General features: G+C 48.0%; 1 protein-coding gene across 6 annotated transcripts in view; it reads right to left on the reverse strand.

The window, feature by feature from the left end:
- The window catches only part of ATP7B (ATPase copper transporting beta), a 71403-nt gene that overhangs the window by 18353 nt on the left and 29273 nt on the right, over window positions 1–23777 (reverse strand). For all 6 annotated transcript variants that reach the window (XM_080799847.1, XM_080799846.1, XM_080799844.1 and 3 more), the window contains 8 exons: window positions 20659–21889; window positions 14185–14442; window positions 12115–12278; window positions 7650–7811; window positions 5545–5621; window positions 3870–4044; window positions 2593–2826; window positions 1793–1884 (listed from right to left, as the gene is read on the reverse strand). In XM_080799847.1, coding sequence (XP_080655973.1) covers window positions 1793–1884; window positions 2593–2826; window positions 3870–4044; window positions 5545–5621; window positions 7650–7811; window positions 12115–12278; window positions 14185–14442; window positions 20659–21844 — 2348 coding nt within the window. In that variant the 5' untranslated portion in view covers window positions 21845–21889. Of the gene's footprint in view, window positions 1–1792; window positions 1885–2592; window positions 2827–3869; window positions 4045–5544; window positions 5622–7649; window positions 7812–12114; window positions 12279–14184; window positions 14443–20658; window positions 21890–23777 lie in introns of those variants that run through there.

Below are 23777 nucleotides of genomic sequence, written 5' to 3' on the forward strand. Positions count from 1 at the left end.
TTCTCGCAAGGATGCGTGTGTCCTCATAGCCCAATCAACAGAGCAGTCCATGTGAGTGCGACCAGTGCTCAAAACAAAAGGCAGTGAGGAAACGCAGCTGTCACGGCTTTGCTCCCCATCTGAATACTTCCATGTCTCAGAAACTCTCATGTCATTAATTTATAAGGGGAAAAAAACCAGCCAAGATATGCAAATGCTGCCAGGCCCCCCAAACAATCAAGTGCGTGTGGGGGCCCACACATGCCAGCTGCTTGGTCACACAGGCTCCTCCTGCCTGGAGGACAGGGAGCAGGTGGCCAAGAAGGAGCCTGTCCCAGCTCTGCCACTCACCTGCCCCAGGCTCCGGGCAAGTCAGTCCACCCCACTGGGCTTCAGGTTCTTCCTAGATACACCGCGATGGTGGGAGCACCTACCTCACGGGGTAGTTAACTAGTGAAATTAGGTAGTTTACACGAAGTACTGGCCAGTGGGACTGATTAAGTTCTCAAATCTCATAATTCTGCCCAGGATTTAAAAGCTAGCACCCAGACAAAAACCAGTGCCTCCATGCTGTGGTCGGCCAGTGCCTCATTTACACACAGGCTCACCGCGTGCCCCCCTGGAAAGCAGGGTGGGGGGCTCTCAGCCTCTGAGGGCCATCTCTGGGGGACACACTCATGAACCCACACTGGCAACAGCGTGAAGAATGGGCAAGTATGGTGGGGGTGGGGCACAGGACGGCTTTGACAACAGGAGTCTAGACAGTTCGTCATACTGGATGACGGGAATCAGCAAAGACGGCCACCCTGAAGGTCAAGGAGAAACTGACAGAGGGAGGTTCCTGAACAGAGAATCAGAGCAGAGACCTCTTCCCCCGGGTGGGAGGAAGGGAGTGTGCAGTGGGGAGGGTTAGCGTTGCAGGCTGATGGATTTCCCACCTCGGAGCTTCCAGTTTCAGCAGTCAGAGCGAGGTCACGGGTCAAAGGGGAAAGTGGTGGGGCCGGAGAGAGAGTTCAAGAATGTGAAGAAGGTCTGAAATAAGCACTCCCTGGAATATGAAAACGAGGCTGACCAGGGAAGTACAGAAGCCCGAAGTTGTGCAAATGTCCATATTATTTATATGCCTTAAACGTCAGTATGTGGACCGGTTAAGAGCGTAGACTCTTAGTCCAGAGCCTGGATTATGGCCCATCCCAGCACTTAGCACCCCTGTGACGCTGGGTAGATTGCTTAGCTTTTCTGATCATCAGTCTCCTCATCTGCGGAACACGGCTGGGAACAGCCCTTTCCTCCTACAGTTTTTTCTTTAAATTAGACTTAATACAAATAGGTTAAAATAGTGTCTGGCAGACAGCAAATGTTACATAAGTTCCAGCAGTAATGATAATAATCATTATTATTTTTAATATCTGCCAACTTTATGAAGAAGAGAAGTACTTCTTCCACTTGAATTTTTGGCAAGCTGAAACCCTACCTCCCAGCCTGTGTAAATCCTCCAGATCTTGCAAGAAAGGTCCGGCACGTCGTCTGTGCTCTTGGAAGCTCTCCCTGACCACCTCTCGCCTTCCCCTTCTCTATCCAGGAACACTAGTCACCGAGGCCCCCCGTTTGTCATGTAGCCTACTCACACATGCCACCCTGAGTTGTTGCCTATGTTGTAGTCTGCAAATGCCCTGTTAATTACCTGGATCAAAAGGACAGATCTGACCATACAAGTCTTTACCTGCCCCCACAAGGTCTAGTGGAATGTTGCGAACATGAAGGGTGTTTTGAGATTAATATAAATTGGTTAAAAACTCTGAAGAGAACCCACCTGACAATCAAGTTGTCCTCACCAAGGGTCACAACTGTGGCTTCTGTGGCTTGGAGAGACATGAGTTTGGCAAGGGCTTCTGAGGTTTTGCTCTAGGAAATAATCAGAATGGAAAACGAGATCTACCGTAAGCAACCCGTGCAAAGCCAGACCAACACTTGCTGGACAGGTGTTACAGAAAGCCCCTGCAGAAAGAGGCTGACCCTGAACACAGCCACAGTGTATCAGGACGCACAATGCTCCAGGACAGATGTCACTGCCAACGACATGCAGCCACATCACTGCTACACCAAATGCACGTCACAGTTCTATGAATTACATTTCAGCCGAAAATACAAAACCAGTCTGCCCATTAACTGCTTTTTTTTTTTAAGGTTCAATCTAATTTCTTTTAGAGCTACAGTCCCACTCTTTTACAGAATAGGTTAAAATGTGGGTATAATGAAGGGTGTTAAAAGTGGCATGACCCTCAGATGGATGCGTGGATTCGTGGACTAACAAGCCACACAGTCGGTTCCATACAAAGACTGGTGTGAGCGCTGGCCTGCCATCCAGGGTTCTTTCTGTTACACAATGTGCCTGAGCAAAGGTTTCAATAATTAACCAGATTAGCTGGGATTTCGGAAGTAGCAACCAGTTTGGAGATTAGTGATCAGAACACCTAATTATAGTAGGTTTCACATTTCCTGAAGTCTTTCTCTAGACTGTGTGTAATTAGTAATTCTAAACAAGGTGCGTGGATGAATTAAGATTTATGTTACTGAAGAAACAGTTCTTTTTTCACCTGAAGCTACAGTTACCTTTGCCACGTGTTCCAGCCACCGCCCCAGGGCAATGAACACAAAGAGCATGGGGGGGGTGTCGAAGAAGGTCACGGGGCTCCTTTCCGCCTTCTCGGCTACGGCCACCACGAGGATGACAAGTGAGTAGGTGTAGGCAATGGTGGTGGCCAGCACGATGAGCACGTCCATGTTGGCCGTCCCGTGCTTCAGAGACCTGTAAGCCTGGACATAGAAGTACCACCCGCCGAGAAGCTGAAAGACAGCGGAAGAAGCAACAGCTGCTCAAGGAGGCCTGGAGTCTGAGGAGTGACCAGATGCCCAGAGGCCCCTCCACCTGCAAACGCTCAGACATGACTTCTTCTTCTGCAAGGGACATGGAGGCAATGCGTTTCCTGATTCATAGCCACTCACAGGAATGGAGCGCCAAGGTCTTGACCCATTCAGGGTCAACCTGAACGATGTCCATCAACAGGGTGAGGGGGCCATGGGGACGTAAGTCATGGTTCATTTATACTGTGGACAGGACTCTGTAGTCCTGAGAAAGAATGTGCTACATCTATAAACCACTGGCATGAAAGATGCCCATAATACACAGTTAAGTGAAAAAGCTGGTTATAAATCAATTTATCTAGTATGATCCTATTCCAGTTTCAAAATAAAAAGCCCATGTGTCTGTATTGTGTGAACATGCACACACACCTACATATATGAGCAAACATGTATTTTCTCTACATAGATGAGGATCCGTGAACATGCACGTCTCCAACTAGTAACAACCCCAGGGACTAGGACTGGGCTGGAGGTTGGGTGTGATTCCAAGGAAGGAATATCTTCCCCTTTGCATCTTCTAGTTCAGCATGGTTTGAACTGCCTACAACAAATACACATCACAATTGTAATTAAAAAGAAAATACAGGAAAAAGCAAGTTCAAGCTATAATAATTGCCCTCAGATAGTCTTAAACTAAACATTCTATCGTTGAGGCAGGAGTTTTATTTTCTATTCTAAAGCAGGCGGAGGGCACACTTCCCACCAGCAACACAGCTAGCTCCCTCCTACCAGCCCTGGAGTGGAAGTTCCAGGGGGCCTGGCTCAGGGCTTGTTATACAGGGAGAGTCTGATCACCTACAACCGTGAAAGTGACAGTGAGACCAGGTCCTTTTATGCCCACCCACCCCTTACCCCTCAAGAGTTGTAAGACAGAAAAAGAGCCCCCACAGGGCAGCTGTGGTAGAGCTGCGCTGAAGGGCTGTGTCTGGCGCGGGAGGGCAGAGGTTGGCCCTCCCGATACGTACCTGGACAAAGGTACACAAGATAAAGAAGATGAGATTGAGGATGGACAGTCCCGGAATGATGTTGCGGTCCAGGACCATGGCCTCGTGGGGCTCGTGGCTGGGCACCAGCATGTAGATCATGAGACCCATGACGGGGATGCCAAATACCAGGCTGCACAGGAAAGACTTCCTCCACCTGCAAAGCAAAGCAGTGACACCAGCCTATTAGGTAGCATCTGTCACTTGGATTGTGGGCTGGCCTCCTCCTGGGGCCTGTTTCAGACTTGCTTTTGTCACATGTCTGGGACAGACCACCAGGGGTGTGGAACAAGGGAAGGCTCCCTCCCTGATGCCACCTGAGAAAGCACCTACAGGCTTAAACTTCTCGGGGATGTTCCAGAGATACACAGACACCCTGCCTGCCTGAGGCTGACCTGCCGCCTCCAATCCATTGGGGGGAGGGTGGGGACTGAGGCCCGGAACTGAGAACCCAGCCCCAAAGAAGGGGAACACCCCAGCCCACATGGCTGCCTGCTGCTCTTCTTTCAAAATAAAATTTCATATAGGCTCTCAAGGAAAAAAAAAACAGATAAAAACAAAATCTTATTAGTCTGAACTTACTTCTACATTTGATTTTTAAACTATTATGTAATATAGTCAGTGAGAACTCCAAAGCCATCTTGGTGAACACCGAAGTCTGACATGGGGGTCGCAGGGGACAGCTGTGGTCTCATGTCAGCATTTGTGACATTCCCACCACGTGTTGTGGAAGCCCCAGCACACCTCCACTCCAGTCTGCAAACCACGGGCCCGCAAGACCAAAGTCTTAAACTCTCAGCCTGTCCCCCAGGGCCCCGAGGATTAGCCCCTCGCTCGCCTTCCAGGTGCCTCTCCTGTCAGTCCTTCCCTGCTCCAGGCGTGCTGACCACAGCAGTCACAGGAGTCCCTGAAGACCACTGTCTCCATGCCCCTAGAAGACCCTCAAGTCAACCCTCACCCCCACAGCCTGGCAAACTTCCACTCACTCTTCAAGGCTCAGATCATGCGTCCCCTGCTGGCTGGCTTCCCGGACCCCCCCGAACCCACTCGATCCACTGCTCATCTACTCTTTCCCAGCCCAGCTCGGGCCCCTCTAAGGCCGGGACGGTATCCTATTCATCCCTAGCACCTGGCATAGTGCCCTGCCTACAACAGCACCCTTGTGCTTGTTGACCGAGTAAGTGAACATCTGCAACAACGAATGAACTCAGGCCGCCTGTTCTCAGGCCATGTTCTTTCCCATGACTGTAGTTCCTGCCCTCAGACCCTACTTCTAGAACCCATTCAAATAAAGTCTTAAAATACTCTGCTGTAAAAGAAAAAAATCCACTCTCTTCCTCCCAACTTAAGTTAGCCACTAGCCGTAAGTGGTGATTTAAATTAAAATCAGTTAAGATTAAATGAAATAAAAAATTCAGTTCCTTAGTCATACTAACTACTCTGTAGCCTATGACCACCACCCTGGGCAGGGTGGGTATAGAACATTTCTGTCATTGTAGAAAGTTCTGTCGGACAGCACTGTCTTAGAGGGTTAACATCACAAGGTGCCGTGGGAAGCCAGGACAGCAGGGACACCCATGAGCACAGAATGAGGCAGGCCCGGTGATGGGGGGACACTTGGTCAAGAGCGCCAGTGTGTCTTTTCTGTTCTACCTACTGCTTTATTTCCACTTTGTGGTCCAAGTGATGCGCGCTGGAGTTTCTCTGGGCCGGGGAAGCATGAAAGCCGATTTCCTTATTATTAAAAAAGGAGAAGTGAGAAACAAGGAGGAAAGCACTTGGTTAAACATGCATTGGTAGAAAGCATTTTACATCTTTGGAAATTAGAAAGTTAATCAAAAATTGCCTCAAAAGACTATGGGTTTTTCTGCTCATGACTTCTGTACCCAAATCACACTACAAGTCCTGTCAGAGGCCCAGCGCCATCTCTGCTCACAGACTGTATCATCCCCAAGGGAATGGCCTCAGACGGCGACTCCTGGTCCTTCTGTGGGCAAAGGCAGCAGGTTCTGGGAGAAACTTCAACATGCCCCGAGGCTGATCCATGATGAATTTACACACAGAGAAATTTTCTGTGAGGAACCCCACCTAGGGAGTGGTCAGGTCAGGCTCTGGCATTCCCTGCCTGAGGAAACTGAACACCAGAGCCATCGAGCTACTGGAAGAGCAAGGCCCAGGGCTCAGGGAAGAGGTTTCGGGGCTCCCCACCCGGGCCTCTCCCCAGAGAGCAGACCCAGGCTCCTTCAGCCTCTATAGGCCCCGCTTCCCATGAAGCCAGAGGGGCACTGCCCGGGAATCCGCCGGCTTTTTGCAGGGAGTGACTCCAGCATTTCTTTCGCCGCCTCGCTCCCCGACCCTCTTCACCTTATCCTATCTGACCCCTTTATGAGACAACACAGGAAAGGCTGCCAGGAAATGTCCTGCGGGTCAGCACAACACAAAGAGGGGCCCCGGGACTCTGATGATTAAAATGAAAACTAAAAGTCACGATTGGAGAAAGAGCATCTAAGACCAGTCTAGAGACAAATCCTCTTACAACGAACACCAGCCTCATTACATTAGGGAAAGAGGCAGCAGAGTCGCAGGAACGGGGGCCAGACATGAACAATAGTCCCCAGATGAGGACAGAGATGCTGCTGTATTGAGCTCAGCTGGCAGCGTGGAGGCCAGGAAAGGCATGAGGAATAAGAAGGTGACGGAGATGGGTTCCAAGCACCCTCCTAACAGCACATCAGTCTGCTTTCTGGGCCTCATCAATGCCCCCCACCCCCAATACTGATCTATAAGACCTGTGCTGGGGCAAAAACCGAAAGGCCGCTGAGCTTGGAACTGTGAGGTCTGGGTTTGAGGGCCGGTCCTGCAGCCTTGAGCTGGATACCAGCAAGTGGAGTCACTTAACTTCTCTGGGGATCTCTCTCCATCTGCTAGAGAAGCTCTGCTGTCTGCCTGGAAGACCGGGTTCTAGTAGCAGCAGCCTATTTATTAATGCACGTCAAGGAACCCTGCTGAGCCATATAACAGACGACATCTCTCTTAAGCACACACAACACCAAGAGAAAATGAAAGAACGTCAAGCTGATACAAGAGGTTTCGCTGCGTTAATACTTCCTGCTGAACTGTGTTTATTCTGACCCTCAGGTGTGATGAGTTCATCTTGTTTGGGTTTGGACTGTCTTAACCCATCAGATCACCACTAATGCTTATCCTCTTCTGGTTGCTAGAAACAGACCTTATAAAGGAAATGAGGAGTGTCCGTGGACAAAGCGAGGGAGGGAACACAGGGAGGAAGTGTATGAAAACTCTTCTAATTGATTTTCCAATCCAGAAACAACTGAACTCTCCCATCGTCAAGCAGGCCCAGCATAGTGGTAAAATGCAGTAAGTCCTCTCCTTACCAACCATCCTTTGGTCTACAGATACTTGGCACAGATATAAATAATATTTACAATTACAATCAGGTAATGAAATGTGCCACATATCTTGCTGATATTGATGTTTCTCAAGGAATATCTGCAATTAAAACAATAATTTCCTTTTCTTTCCCATTCACTGATTTTTCACCCTCAGATTATTTGACATTTACTTAATTTCAGTTTATTTTAAAATGATTCACCTTTACCTCCCTGGGAAAACTTGAAGGATAGGATAGGTGACCTTTATCAATCACTGGTTTTAAAAAGATGGGCACGTTTTTTAGATGGAAGTACAGGTGACACACAACATCACAGGAGTCTGTGTAACGTGCTCTAATGAACGACTTACCTCAATAATTCGGACAATATCCCGAGGACCGATAATTTCAGGATCAAATTTCACATGGGCTTTGCTGGTGGCAAGGGCCACAGAGGCGTAGGTGATGCCGTTTGTCCTTGTGAGTCTGGACTCAATGTTGTGAACACAGGACGCGCAGGTCATCCCTGTGATCTGCCACACAGGATGACAAAAATACTACTCACTTGGGATCAAGAGGATCTCACTGAAAGCCCACAGGGAGTGGGGTCAACAGGCAGCCATGAGTCCTTCCTCTTTCCATTGCATCATTCCGAGGGCTCTGGACTCCCACCTCCAGACTCCATGGGCAAGATCTGCACATTCCCCCAGGGGCTGAGGGCAGGTGAACAGCAATTCGTCCCCAAACCAGGGACAAGAGATGTAGCTAGTCACAAAGCAGATGGTGACAGACCAACAGGGATGAGCTTTCGTAAGCCACCCTGCCCTCTCTGTTATGGCATTTCTGCCACACTCTGCTTATGGATGAGAGAAAGAGAGCATGACGTGAGACATACTGTCCCTGTAACAGGTGTTAGCAAGCCAGACAAGTCACTCTTTTGAGTGTTAGTGGTCATCATTTCCCAGAATACTCATTAAATACAGACATAAAATGTATACACACAGTGTCTGAACATGTGATGATGATAACAACTGCTGAGACCAATTTGAACATTGCTCAAAAGATGTTTTCATTGAACTGAGAGCTTTTCCCCTAAGGTGAGGAACACAGCAGGGATGCCCACTTTCACCACTATTGTTCAACATAGTATTAGAAGTCCTAGCCTCAGCAATCAGGCCACAAGAAGAAATAAAAGGCATCCAAATTGGCAAAGAAGTCAAACTCTCACTCTTTGCAGATGATATGATACTCTATGTGGAAAACCCAAAAGACACCACCCCAAAATTGCTGGAACTCATACAGGAATTCAGCAAAGTGGCAGGATATAAAATTAATGCATAGAAATCAGTTGCATTTTTATACATTAACAATGATAGAGAAGAAAGAGAAATGAAGGAACCAATCAATTACACCAAAATTACAACACAATTACACCAAAAACCAAAAGAAACCTAGGAATAAATCTAACCAAAAAGGCAAAGGATCTGTACACTGAAAACTACAGAACGCTTATGAAAGAAATTGAGGAAGACACAAAGAAATGGAAAAACATTCCATGTTCATGGACTGGAACAACAAATGCTGTGAACACATCTATGCCACCTAGACCAATCTACATATTAAAAGCAATCCCTATCGAAATACCATCAACTTTTTTTCATAGAGCTGGAACAAATAATCCTAAAATTTCTATGGAACAAGGAAAGACCCCAAATAGACAAAAGAATGTTGAAAAAGAAAATCACAATTCCAGGCTTCAAGCTCTATTACAAAGCTATGACCATCAAGACAGTATGGTACTGGCACAAAAACAGACACATAGATCAATGGAACAGAATAAAGAACCCAGAAATGGACCCTCAACTCTATGGTCAACTAATCTTCAACAAAGCAAGAAAGAATGTCCAATGGAAAAAAGATAGTCTCTCTGAGCAGTGGTGTTCAGAAAATTGGAGAGCCACATGCAGAAGAATGAAACTGGACTATTTCCTTACACCACATACAAAAATAGACTCAAAATGGATGAAAGACCTAAATGTGAGACAGGAATCCATCAAAATCCTAGAGAACACAGGCAGCAACCTCTTCGACCTCAGCCTCAGCAACTTCTTCCTAGAAACATTGCCAAAGGCAAGGGAAGCAAGGGCAAAATGAACTACTGGGACTTCAAGATAAAAAGTTTTTTTCACAGCAAAGGAAAACAGTTGACAAAACCAAAAGACAACCAACCAACAGAATGGGAGAAGATATTTGGAAATGACATATCAGATAAAGGGCTAGTATCCAAAATCTATAAAGAATTTATCAAACTCAACACCCAAGGACCAAACAGTCTAATCAAGAAATGCGCAGAAGACATGAACAGACATCTCTCTAAAGACATCCAGATGGCCAACAGACACATGAAAAAATGCTAAACATCACTCAGCATCAGGGAAATACAAATCAAAAGTGCAATGAGATACCACCTCACACCAGTGAGAACAGCTAAAATTAACAAGTCAGGAAACGACAGGTGTTGGCAAGGATGCAGAGAAAGAGGAACCCTCCTACACTGTTGGTGGGAATGCAAGCTGGTGCAGCCACTTGGAAAACAGTATGGAGGTTTCTGAAAACAGAGCTACCCTATGGCCCAGCAATTGCACTACTAGGTGTTTACCCAAAGGATACAAATGTGATCTGAAGGGGCACCTGCACCAGAATGTTTATAGCAGCAATGTTCACAACAGCCAAACCATGGAAAGAACCCAGATGTCCACCTACAGGTGAATGGATAAAGAAGATGTGGTTCGTATAAACAATGGAATATTACTCAGTCATCAGAAAAAGAAATCTTGCCATCTGAAATGACATGGATGGAACTAGAGGGTATCATGCTAAGAGAAATAAGTCAATTAAAGAAAGACAATTATATGATCTCACTCATACGTAATTTAAGAAAATAAAAGAGGATCGCAGGGGACTAGGGAGAAAATAAAACAAGATGAGATCAGAGAGGGAGACAAACCATAAGAGACTCTTAACCATAGGAAACAAACTGAGAGTTGCTGGAGGGGAGGTGGGTGGGGGGATGGGGTAACTGAGTGACAGACATTAATGAGGGCATGTGATGTGATGAGCAGTGGGTATTACATAAGACTGATGAATCACTGGATTCTACCTCAGAAACTAATGATATACTATACATTAACTGAATTTAAATTTTAAAAAAAGAATACATTATACATTACCATAGCCATTGTAATTCAATTCCTTTAGGTTTTAACAAGCATTACGTTGCAAGAGTGTTGCAATTTGCAAATATTACCCTGACACTTAAAAATCTGGAACATTTAAAATACTTTAATTATTTAATTAAAAGCTTTAATAAAACTGGAGCCCAGACAATAAATATGACTCTGGTAAAACCTCTCCACAATTCTAGCTCTGCTTTGTTCAAAGTTCTATAGTGCTTAATATCTCATCCATACTCTTTGTATGTTCAGTTCTGTGCAAGAATATCTTGTGAAGATTAAAATTCAAACATAACGTATTTTAGGAACTATTCATAACTGTATCCCACACCTGCATAAATTAAAGCTCAAAAACCATGTCATACAACTTTTATATATAAGCTATCTTTTCTCAACATAATTAAACCCATGAACTCAATGAATAAATTGTCTGATTTGGTCATTTGGACCTACAGACAAATACATATACATATAAGTAAGTAAAAATTGAGTTATGCATTTGTCTTACTCATTTATTTATTACCTTTTTCTCTCACTGGCAAAAGAAAGATTAAAATGTGTATTTAAAAAACCAGTATTTTCACCTTTCCCAATAGTATTCATGATCTAGATTTTCCACAGTGGTCTGTGCAAGCAGAGGCATTCCCCATTGGGGCTAGGGTCTCAGCGGGGGCCCCGCTCTGGCCTCAGGGGCACCGGGACCATAAGCCCGAGAGCAGTACACTTCACCGGAGCACACACCAGGAGGTCCAACCAGAGCCAAGGGTTTGCTCAACAAAGAATGCCCCTTATCAAGAGCTCAAAGTGCCACTTGTGTCCTTAGTACTCTTTCTTCAAACATTTACTTACCACTAACGGCAGTGACTAAACACAGTAAGGGAGTAAGACCCTTCCTTCTCGGTACAACAGTATTACTCAATTCCTTGTCCTAAGTCTCCCTTTAATTACACAAAAGAGCTTTATACACAAGCGCTTATGAATACAGCATGTTGGAAATGCTAGACACACCTATTGCTGCGATGGTCTGTTGTCACGCACAGCTGGTGACAGTGGAGAGACAGCAAACAGTAATGCCCCCCCCTCCGCCCACCACTGCCCCCGCCACCCTGGCATTCACCTCAGACTGAGTGCTTCAGGACACTGGTCGCCAACTACCTTCTAGACAGCCCTGTGCCTGCACTGGGCTGTGATGGCACCAGGGCACTGGTTACCACGCTGACTCACCTCTGGCCTCAAGACGCCCCTGGCATTCTAGCTTCCCTCCGGGCTTTCTGGAACGTGTTCAGATTTAGTGCCCTCCAATCCAACTCTGGACAGCTGCCACTGAAACTCTTCTTCCTACACTCCCGCCACTCACCCCCTCCTCCTCCTCACACTGTGAACGTACCCAGTGGGATGCACCCCCGTGACTGTGACAGGACTGACATTTCCTCACAAAAGGAACAGGTCGTTGTTGTTGGCTTCAAAGGAAAACCAAACAAACAAAACCCCAACAACACGCAGGATATGTGCAAAACAGGAGAAGTTTCCGGGCCCCCGTCAGAGGCCTGCAGCCCTCCGGCCCCAGCTCCCGCCCCAGCTCCCGCTCAGCTGCCGCACTTACGATGAGTTCGAGGTCGCCATCGGAGCCTGTGTAGTCTTCCATTACTGTCGCCTCAAAGCCCATGTCCTGGATGAGCTGAGCTATCTCCAGGGGCTGGATGACTTCTGGGTTATACTTGACCTCGGCCTTCCCAGCCATGAGGGCAACCAGCACCGACAGAATACCTGGAACCATCGGGCCACAGGTGTAACACTCCAGGCAAGGCCTCTGGGATGACACAGTCAACATCACCTAACAAAGGAAAACATCTGCCCCAGAAGTCTCGAGAACAGGAGTTCTCAGACTTGACTGCACATGAGGTCACTTGGGGAGCTTTTAAGCAATCACTGTGCCTGGCCCTAAACTCAGACCAGTTAAATCAGAATCCCTCAAGGTGGACGCCAGCCATCTTTTTTTTTAAAAGCCCCCCAGGCGACTTTAATGCACCAGCCAAGTGTGAGAACCAGTGTTCTAGAACAATGCTTCTCACACTTTGATGGGCACACAAACCACCCGAGGACCTTGTTAAACTCCAGATTCTGGTTCAGTCGGTCTGGAGTGGGCCTGAGGTTCTGCGCCCTGCTCCTAGACGATGCCTGGGCTGCTGGCTGGGGGCTACTGAGTCAGGCTCGGGAAGACGCCCAGGGCACACACATCCCACAGCAAGGGATACAGTCTGCAGCTCACAACTGCTGGGACCTCAGTGGTAGGCTTTTATCTTCAGGCACTTTTCACACGCACACACACAATTCTTTCAGAAGTAGTTTCCTTACTCTTTTCCACTCTTGAATCCCTTTCAGAAGTGGAAGAGAAATCCCAGACTGCAGACCACTTCCAACAACAGTTTGGTTTACAGGTTTTTGACTTTATGATGGTACGAAAGGGATACCCATTCAGTAGAAACCGTACTTCAAATTTTGCATTTTGACCTTTTCTGGGGCAAGCGCTATGCTGTACAGAACTCTGGCCATGTTGGGCAGAGGCTCAGAGCCTTGGCCCCCGTCGGCTGTGCCATCGTGAGGGTGAACCGCCCATACAGATCCTGACCTGTTTCAGGTCAGTCCAGCCAAGCTATGACGATGTTCCCTAGGTTAGGTGTATTTTTGACTTATGATATTTTCAAGGTATGATGGGTTTATTGGGATGTAACACTATCGTAAGTCCAGTGAGATCTGTACCTTGCTAACACTACTGTGTGAGTTTGAGGGGAAAACACGACTCATTCACATAAAAGCAAGAACTGTGCTTTAGAAAGGATGCCATAATGGATAAAAATGAGGGATTCAAGTCAGGAAAAGAAACACAGGCACCGTAAGATCTAGGGTATTTTATGAGCAGCCAGCCCATGGAGGACAAGCATGCCTCCATGTGCAAAGAGTCATTCTAGAACTCCAGCACACTATACAGCACAGGAATCCAGCGACTAGAAATGCAACACCCTACTTTAGGGCTGACTGTGAGGGCCAAGGAGTCTGAGCAGAGAGATACTTGGAAAGAGAGAAAGTGACTCTGCTGGCAAGGTAGTCACGGTTAAGGTATTTTCCAAACAAAAGACTGGGACAGAATTTTGGTTGGACTTTCAGATGTAAGAGACAGTATTGGAAATGCGGGCTAGAGGACAACACTGTGGCACTTCCACAACACTCTGTGACGTACAGGGACAAAGGACGGCACATTCAAAATTGCCGCTTCTCCACAAACTGCAGGCTACGTACTCATTGGACAATGTGAAGCCGATGGATGGGGCTGGAGGGGAAAATAGAGATGACCGCCGGGATGAGTTGAGGAAGCAACCTACGGAACGTGCCAGAACCTTCACACTGACCTTCCCATCACCAACTCACCGGGAGATACACTATATCTTAAACAAGCTAAACACTTCCTGGAAGAGCACACTGCCAAGTGCCCAAGAGCATCAGACAGACCTCTCTGCTGTCGTACTATGAACCTGCTGCCCCATGACCAGGGCTGCTGCTGAGCTGAGGGAGGCAGTGAGGACTGTGGCGGGAGAGCCTGGTGCCCATTCTCCCGCCCGCAGCGTCTGACGGCCCCCTGTAGCCTCCCAAGGGAAGGCCGGGGCAGACCTCCTACCTGCTTCCTTCTGCAGGCTCTTCTCTATGTGGGACACACAGGATGCACAGGTCATGCCTGCAATCTGTAGAAAGCACTTCTGGGGAGCCACCGTGGTAGAGGCCTGTGGGAGCTTGGACGAGGAGCCGGAGTTGTGGTTTTTAGGGAGCCCCCTGGCACGGGGAGCCACTTCCTGCACAGATGCAGGAATGCCAGCTGCGGGGGGCGCTGGGGAATTCCCCGCACTGTGGTTTCCAACATGGTTGGTGGAATAGTTTTCTAGGAGGAAACATAAGAAATCATTCCGATTAGAACAACAAATAACTTTTTTTAGAACAGGAGGTTCAAGCCTGACAGTATGCAAATGAAAGCTCTTGAGGAAGCTCCATGGGGGTTGGTTCCCATCACTGCGCGCCCCCCCCCGCCCCCCCCCCCCCCGACAGAGGCACACAATCGCAGACATATGAGAAGATGCCAATACTCAAGAATGGAATGTTCCCGCTGGAGGAGTGCTCTAATCAGACAATGACAACAATAAGAACTCACCAGGCCCTCCACTAAGCACAGGGATGACCTCCTTTAAAATAGCTCTCTGTGGTACAGAGGCTATCATCCCCATTGTACAGACAGAAATGGGTTAAAGAAATTTTAAAATGTGCTTTCGACCCCTCAGGTACTAAGTAATGAAGCTAGCTTCTAAAGCAGGTCTCTTCACCCCCAGGATCTGTGCCTTTAAGCACTAAGGATCCCATTCTCCTTAGCAGAGGTTTGCTTCTCTCCACAAGAACCCAGTGGACCCCAAAGCCCTTTAGTGAGTTGTTCGCCTTTCCCTGTTCTTTGCCTGCGTCCCGGATGTGCTCAGGACACGAGTCCTTCTCAGGCGACCGTGCTGCCTATACCTGCGCCGGGCTGTGTTCTGCCCCCGCACTCCCAGCTCACAGTGGCTCTTCGGACAGAGGCCCAACTTACCAACCAACTAAACCAGCTTTAGTGGTTAGCATGTTTTGTGCTCTGGTAGCAGATCTGTCCAGCTCAACACTGAAAATATCCATACTGTTTTCTTCTAGAAGCTGTTACTTTCATAAACTTCCACAGTATTTGCCATACAGCAAATTAACTTTGGGTAGGTTAGGAGGTGAGAGTTAAGGTGAATCTCTTCCCATTTGGATACCCAGTTGATTCAGCACATAAACTGAAAAGACCATCCTTCCCCCCACTGAGTTCTGGGGACATCGTTGGGGGCCATTCCTCTGCCCACCACATATGGACCCACATATGTAACTAATCGCCCAGATCGAGACCTAGAGAGTTTCCATCACTCCAGAAAGTCACACAATTTTGATGACAGAAAGTACTTTTAAGAGTATATACAAAAGATAATTATATCGTTTAACCATGAACTCTCGTTATTTGAAAATCCAAGCTACAGAAGACAGAAGTTGGCATTAACGTGTACTGACAATAAGCTGTGCCTTTCAAGTTTTTCTAAATAAATCTCACATCCTGGACGTTTTGCTCGTTTTCTGAAAGGTGCTTAAAACTGCTTCCACTCATTCGAACGGTCCAGCTGACTGGCCCTTTCAGCGCCTTTGTGGGCACCCTCCAGAGCTCTGGCCTCACAGGGCCTCTCTACCTTCTTGATGCGGAGACCATGCCTCCCCCATCAGCACAGCTATACGCTCCTGGACTCCGTCATTGTTCAAAATGACTCTGCCCTTGGATGCCAAACTCACAAAAGCTGTTTTATGGCCACAACCTCTCAACATTCTATCTCCTGCACCCATCCACCTGCACCGTACCTGTCCAACTCCCCTGCACCTGTTCAAGCCTCCTGCACCTGTTTAACCCCTCCCCATTTTCCTAGTCCATTACCTGTTTTCTGGATTCACCTGTCTTTCTATCCAAATATTGTGGTCAACAATTTTAATAATATTTGTCCTATTACAAAGAATTTTGGACTCCTTTACTAACCTACAATCTATACATTGCCATTCTCCCACACTGGGATTTAACTCACCTAAATTCTGGGCTTCCGGAGATCGTTAAAGAAAGTTGAAATGAACTAACAAAACCCAAAAAAGTCTGTATTACTGGGTCCCATTTTTTTATTCATCTACACTAAGACTATGAGTGGGCATGTAAATTGGTTTGACTTTCTGGAAGTCTACTTGACAATATTATCAAAAACAGTACCTCTAACTACTTGGCACTTAGTAGAGGCACAATAAATATTTGTAATGGAATGAAATAAAGTTCATATTCTATGACCCAGTAATGAACACCTTCAGGTATTTATCATAAGGAAATAACTAAGTATGTGCAAAAAATGTAGCCTCAAAGATCGCTATTGGTATTATCCACAATCACACGCACACAAAGTAGATGCGAACAGTCCAACTGAAAACTAAGTTATATCGCATCCCCACAACGGAATGCTATGCAGCTGCTGCACATGGCGTCAGAGACGTATGGATGGACCTATAAGCATGTTTATGATAAACTGCGGGGTGAAAGAGATTACAAAACCACCATGTATAATGCAAATCTATGCATTTCTAAATATAAATTACATACACTTTGGTAAAAGTCCAGAATATAGATGAAATGAAGTGCACCATGTGGATATTGGGGGAAGCATATTCTAGACCGGGGGACAGCAAGTACAAGGCACTGAGGTGAGAACAGACTTGCTATGAGGACTGGGAAGGGGTTAGAAAGGTGGGGAGTCAGGGAGGGGGCTTTTAGAGCTCCCTAAGGACCCCCTCTCACAATAAAGATGGGAAGGTTTCAGAGTATCAGCAGAGTAACAGGAATACTGTGAATGCTGGGCAGGAAACAGAGTGTAAGGCTGAAAGGCTCAGAAGCAGGGAGACTAGTTCCGAGCCTCTTCCAGGATCCAGGACACAGAGGATGGTGGCTTGCACCAGAGTGCTGGCCTGGCTGACTTTATCTCCCATTACTTATATTCTATTTCCACCCAAGCCAGACTGCTCCCAAGACAGAGAGCAGGAGGACTCCTGCCCGTGGGCCTGTGCTGGATCTCCTCTGTCTTGTCTGGTGCAGTCCTGCCCTTTTCTGCCTGCTGAGACCCTCTCTATTAAGTCTGACTCAAGCCCAGCTCCAAAGTCACCTCTAATCATCAAGTCTAGATGCTGGATTCTCTCTTCCCCTTCTGAATCTCAACAGCGCTCTACCTACACTTTCCTTGTCACATTTATTCCAACCTGCCTTGGATGATGGGTCTCTGAGATGCTTCCCTGGTCAAGCAGGAACCACACATGGGCAGGTCCTGGACTGCCTCTGAGCACTCACGGCAGCCGGCACAGTGCCTGGGACCCAGAAGCCCTGTGACACATGCTGGGATCACGCAACAGTGCCCCCAGAGGGACACTGCCCATTTACAAGGGTGAGGGGAACATGTTGCATGTGACAGATGACTTTTCCTCATGGTATATTCATATAGTCATTCATCTGTTCATTCATTCATTCAGACAATACTTATCATGCAAACCAGTGCACACACGAAGAGCTGATTTCTAGATACAAACCAGGTCTACATATTTAGCTGTCCAGTAAGCTGGCCGAAATTCAATGCCCGCCACTTGCACACATGCTCTCAGACTGCTCCCTTCCCTCTCCCAGCCCTATTGTCAAGGGGGCTGACCCCTGCTAAACCACTTTTCCCAGGCTCCCTTGCTAACTGGCTTCTGATTAAATCTGGCACATGGGAGGTAACCAGTGGGAAACAACAGGACAGAAAGAGGGAAAGCCCAAAGTGTTTCCCACCTACCTACTAGGAGCCCAGCTCCTGGCCACGGCCTCTCCCTTAGACGTTCCAGTGCCGCCGGCTGGTACCAGGCAGGCTCAGCCCCCGGCTCTCGGGGGCCCTCTTCCCTCAGACCCTCCTGCTCTCAGTCATCTCTCAGTTTCCTTCCCATTCCTGGTGTGGTTATTCAGATCTCTCTAACATTTTCTGAGTCGTGCCCTGGGTTAAATCCTACCACCGAGCTACCCCATGAGCCTGCCTGTCCCAGCCTTTTCTTTCTCTTCCACGCCGCCCCCCCGGGGCAAATACCTACTATGTGATGGGTGCTGCTGAGTCCAAGGAGAAACAACATGGTTTTGAAGACTGTGTTCAAGGAGCTCCTCTTCCTGATTGTTCCAGAATGACCAACCAAATACAAATAATGCCTTCTCAGCATTTAAGTGGCTATAAAGATGGTCACCAGGGCACTCATGGGTTATCCTAAGTTTTAAAGACCACCAGGTGAAGTACAAAATGCCCAGCTAAATTTGAATTTCATATAAACAGCAAATAACTTCTTAGTCTAAGTATGTCCCAAATATTGCACGGGACACACTTTGACTGAAACAGTATTCACTGCTTACCTGAAATTCAAATCTAACTAGGTGTCCTATATCTTTATTTGCTAAATCTGGTACACTAAATACCTCTTGGGCTAAAACCATAATTCTCATAATTCTGGCCAATAAAAAGCACTGCTCTTTTCTTTCTAGACTTATTTAGTCAAATCCAGTTACTCTGGATTATGCAGTTCAATGCAAATTTCTTTTTCCTGCCAACAACCTGATTCTACTGTTGAAAGACTTGAAACCTCATACAAATGCAGCAGATGATGACTCTGTACTACATTTCCTACCTTTCAAGTACAGGATTTACTGTTCCATTGTGTTTTCCTTATTGATTTTTGTTTAAAAACAACCTCCTTCCTGAAACCGGGTACAAAAGACAAAGTGCATAACAGGGCCAAGTCATTCTACATGACCTACCCACTCCCTATAAGGGTGTGTGTGCAGGGAAGCACCACGACAGAGCGAACTTTTCAAGGAGACACACTTTATCTTGGCGGCTACTGCGAGGTGGATGTGGGAAATCCAAGCCCAGCTGGCCCTGAGCACGGCCACGGGTCTTTGCCCATGAGCCCTTCCGAGAACTGGGCTGGCCACCGCCCTATGGCACAGGCTGCCACGCAGGCTGATGGGGCTCTACTGGCCTGGTCCCATCTGTAACTCGCACTGCTGTCCAGGGCCTGTATCTTGGGATCGAAGCCATGAAAACACAGTTGTCCCTTGCAAGTCCAGCTCTCCCTCATCTTCAGCCTCCCTGCAAACCCCCTTCCCATCTATCACCTCCATCCCTCCTCAGCTAAGCTCCTGGAGGGCTGCGCCTCCCCCCACCATGCAGCCAGGCACCCCTTCACCCGAGCCCCCGCCTCCTAGTTACATGGAGCCTGAGGCCCCGTAACCCGCCTCCCTGAAACAGCTTCCTTTACTTCCAGGGTGTTGTCCGTGTCTGTGAAAATCTCGTTCTCTAGATACCTTTCCTTCCGCATCAGTGCCATCACGTTCCTCCCTCTGCCTGTCCCAGATCACACTCCCTTTCCCCGGCCTTTTGCCATCTCCCCTGGCTCCCACCACCCAAATCTGCATTTCCAGCCCCACTCTGCCAGAATTCAGTCCAACACTCTGCTGTCCTCCCGCAACTTGGTCTGGCCACAGGCTCTCCCCCTTCCTCCCTGGCCCGCCGTATCACAGGCCTCACCGGACCAAGCTTGCCGGACGCAACCTCCTGGATGTCGTTCTGATCCATCCCCTGCTCTCCAGCCCCACGTCATCTGTCACACAGTGTCCTGTGAGCCCTCCAAGCCTCAGTCCACTCTGCACTGACCGCGACCAGCCTGCTCTAGTGTGGATTCCCCTGCACGGCCTCTGGATTAAAACCCACCGCTGACGCCCCTCACCTTTGCAGTGAAGACCGGCTCAGCTGGACATGCGGCCCATTCGGAGCGGCCCACCTGCTGTCCGGCCGGTCCCGCCGCCTCCTGAGTGCTCACGCTCAGCCGCTCCTCTCGGCAACCCCAGCACACCTGAGCTGCCTCCAGCGTCCCCGCCCCGTCCCCTGCCCTCGCCGGCTCACACGGGACTCAGCCTGCTACGCTACAACATTGGCTCTGGGCAGAGCCCACCGCTCACAGGTCCCAGAGGGCACACGGCAGAAATGCGCACCTCTCCCCACGGCCACTGAGGAGGGCAAGCCATCATCACCGCATCCCCTCCTTAATTCCCACTTTCAACAGAATGCACTCCCGGTGGTGACACTAAGGTTCGGCTTGTACTGTTTTGTTCAGCAGAGAAATCACAGAACATGATGATGGTTCCTTTGGAGAGAGAAGGTCCTGATGCTCCCACAGGACTCTTTTTTAAAAAAGAACATGGAATTGGAATTCTCTTCAGAAAAAAAAACCAAAGAGCTTAGCATTTTAGTCCCAGCTCCATGAGAGACAGAATCTACACACCAAAAAATTCTACTTCTTCTACATTAACACACTTAACATACAAGGAAAAGCTGCAGAATTCGGTCACCCCTGTTGACAGGTGAGCAGCAACGTGCCCTCCCCACCCCACCCTGCAGGCCCTCTGTTGTAAGCAGAGGAGGAGACCCCAGGGTGCACTTCACGTGGGTCAACCACATACCAGAAATGACTGAAGCCTCAAATCCCATTTCTTCAACAGCAGCTCGGAGTTCTTCCGGGTTAGTAACAGACGGATCATAGAGCACCACGCCGGTCCCATCAGCCACAGAGACCGATATCCGTTGTACCCCTTCCCTTTGGGAGATGAGGCCTTCGATGGACTGGGCACAGGACGCACAGGTCATACCAGCAATGGCGAGCACCACAGTATCGCACACTCCCGGCACCTGGGGTCTCGGCGTGGGGGCAGGGACGACACGGTTGGAAGGCCTGCGACCTGTCCCATTTCCTGCCACACCATCAGGAAGAGAGACCCTGAAGTTCCCAGGTGGAAGTGCTTCGATGGCCCTCTGCAGGGCGGTGGCGGTGACACAAGAAGGGTCATACTGTACTTGGGCCATTCTGCTCTCCAAGGACACTTGAACACATTGAACCCCGGGGAGCTGGCCTATATTTTCTTCAATATTCAGGACACAAGACGTACAGTGCATTCCATCTACTCTCAGTTGCAGGGTGACCGTGTGGCTCCCTTGGTGCTCCGAGGTCTCAGAGTTATTGAGAGACTGGTTATCAGAAGCCGAAGGGGTCTTTGGGTTGGTGCTCTGTAAGCGCCCGATATCGATGGGTCCCAGGCTTACGGGCGCCACTTTGTTCTTGATGACAGCTTCAAAGCCCATGTCGCTGACGTGGTCCCTGAGGTCCTGGGGCTGAATCAGGTAAGGCTGGTAAGTAATGACTGCCTCCTGGGTGCTGAGGGACACTCGGACTCTCACTACTCCCTGCAGTTTCCCGAGCTTGCCTTCGATGGAGCTGACGCAGGACTGGCAGGTCATGCCTTCCACCCGAAGCTTGACCACAGCCTCGAGGCCAGGCGAGGACCTTGAGGGCCAGGAGGCAGCCTTTCCTTCTGCGACGCTGGCCTCGAAGCCCATGTCCTCAATGTGACGGCAAATCTGCGGCAGGCTCAGGATGGATGGCACATAGCTCACCGTCGCACTGCCCTGTTCCAGGGAAACCTTAATGCTCACGATGCCTTTCAGGCTGGAAATCCTGCCCTCGATAGACTTTATACACGACTGGCAAGTCATGCCCGAAATGCTGATGGTGCCGGTGGCCGTCTGAGGGGGGTCCACAGCGTCCAGGCCGCCTTCGTAGCCGACATTGTCAAAGGCAAAACTCTGCTTCATCGCTGGCTCCCGGGCACGAGCGGGCAAAGGAAGTTTAGACAAGATCTAAAGGGAAAAGAAAGAACATTTCTTTTTTTTGTTTTTTTAATCCTTGAAACTAAGTATTTGCTAAAATAGCCCAGCTTGTCTGGCACTGAGAAAAGGAAAAACAATGCCACCGGTGTCAACACGGCCTGAGAGTTTAGGATTGTAAAACATAGGGAAGGAAAGCTACAAAAACGTGACTGACCAAATGAAATGGCTCTGATGGGTTTTTTAGCTCGAACGTTCTGTGACTCCAAACCTAGACATCAACTGCCCACCTTAGCGACGTGTGTTTTCTTACCTAGAAGAAGTGCAGGTTTCTCTCAGGAAGAGAGAGAGTGCGACAGCGCTCAGGGGCATGGAACAAGCATGGTGTGGCTGGCTCACCTGTGGGGGTCTCCTGAAATCTCCCTGCAGTTTGGATCCTGCTGCAACACACTTATGTTCATTGGGCAACACTTTAATTCTCTCTCTCTCTCCAGGGATATCCACTCATTCTCATAGCAGGGCTTAAATTTAACAACCATAGGCACCTGTTCCAAATGCAGACCCACCGAGCCCTGTGGGGTCAGACCACAGGCCTGTGAGATAAAAGGTCTGGAAGTATGCTGCATGAGCCAGGGGAAATGAGCATGTGTGGCTGCACCAAAGGGGCGGGAGGGGCAAGGCTGGAGGAACTTCTCAGTTTTGCCTCCACTGAGTGGCATTGCCCCCCTGGGGGTCCAGGACAGTTGTAGTCATTACTTTTTTTTAATTTTAATTTTAATTTTTTTTTTTTAGGTATTTTATTTATTCATTTGAGAGAGACAGAGAGAGCACAAGGAGGGGGAGAAGTAGAGGGAGAGGGAGAAGCAGACTCTCCGCTGAGCAGGGAGCCCGATGCGGGACTCGATCCCAGGACCCTGGAATCATGACCTGAGCCGAAGGCAGACACTTAACAGTCTGAGCCACCCAGGCGTCCCTGTAGTCATTACTTTTAATCACAAGGGCTTCCCCAAATTAAATGGATGCATTTTCTTAATGTACCAGAGTACAAAAATAATTTCCTGACTTCTTTTTTCCCACAATGAAGTGGCTTCAGCCATTCTATTAGCAAAACCAAATATTCCTTTCGCAGGGTCCCAGCCTCCCCACGTTCCTGATTAGATATAGTTTTTATACCAGTAATATTATGTGCTTCTGAAATTCGGGAACAAGCCTTCCTGTATGGCACAGGATCAGAAAGCACACCACTCTCTGTCCCTTCACAATCCTACTTATACCTCCAGATGAATCTCAGTTACATGGAATGATCTCCTCCATATTCCTGTGCATAAAATGCCCATCTTTCCAACTTCGGCTTCTGAGCAGCTTAACAAAATTAAAGTTTAAATAATTTTCGAAGCAGACTATAAATGTTCATTTGTACATCCACAAAGGAAACCCTAAACTAGTCTGGGATTAACAATTATAAAGAATTGTTTTAAGAAATATTCACTGTAGGGGCGCCTGGGTGGCTCAGTCGGTAAGTGTCTGCCTTCAGCTCAGGTCATCGTCCCAGGGTCCTGGGATCGAGCCCTGCATCGGGCTCTCTGCTCAGCCAGAAGTCTGCTTCTCCCTCTCTCATTCTTCCTGCTTGTGTTCCCTCTCTTGCTGTCTCTCTCTGTCAAATAGGTAAATAAAATCTTTTTTAAAAAAATAAAATAAAATTCACTGTAGTATGCCCTAAAGTAGCAGAGAAAACAAGTAATTTATGGGCTGGCAACTCAAAAGTTTATTGCATTAAATAAATATACTTAGATTACCTGTGGTATAAATATGGAAATGCAGTATATAAGGATGGCATGGCATGACAGTTTTAATGGACAACTAGGAAAAATAGAATTTGGAGCCTATATATCAAGAGATATTTCAGGTAGTTCAGAGATGA

Source organism: Martes martes (assembly GCF_963455335.1).
Source record: "Martes martes genome assembly, chromosome: 3".
Taxonomy (NCBI): Eukaryota; Metazoa; Chordata; class Mammalia; order Carnivora; family Mustelidae; genus Martes; species Martes martes.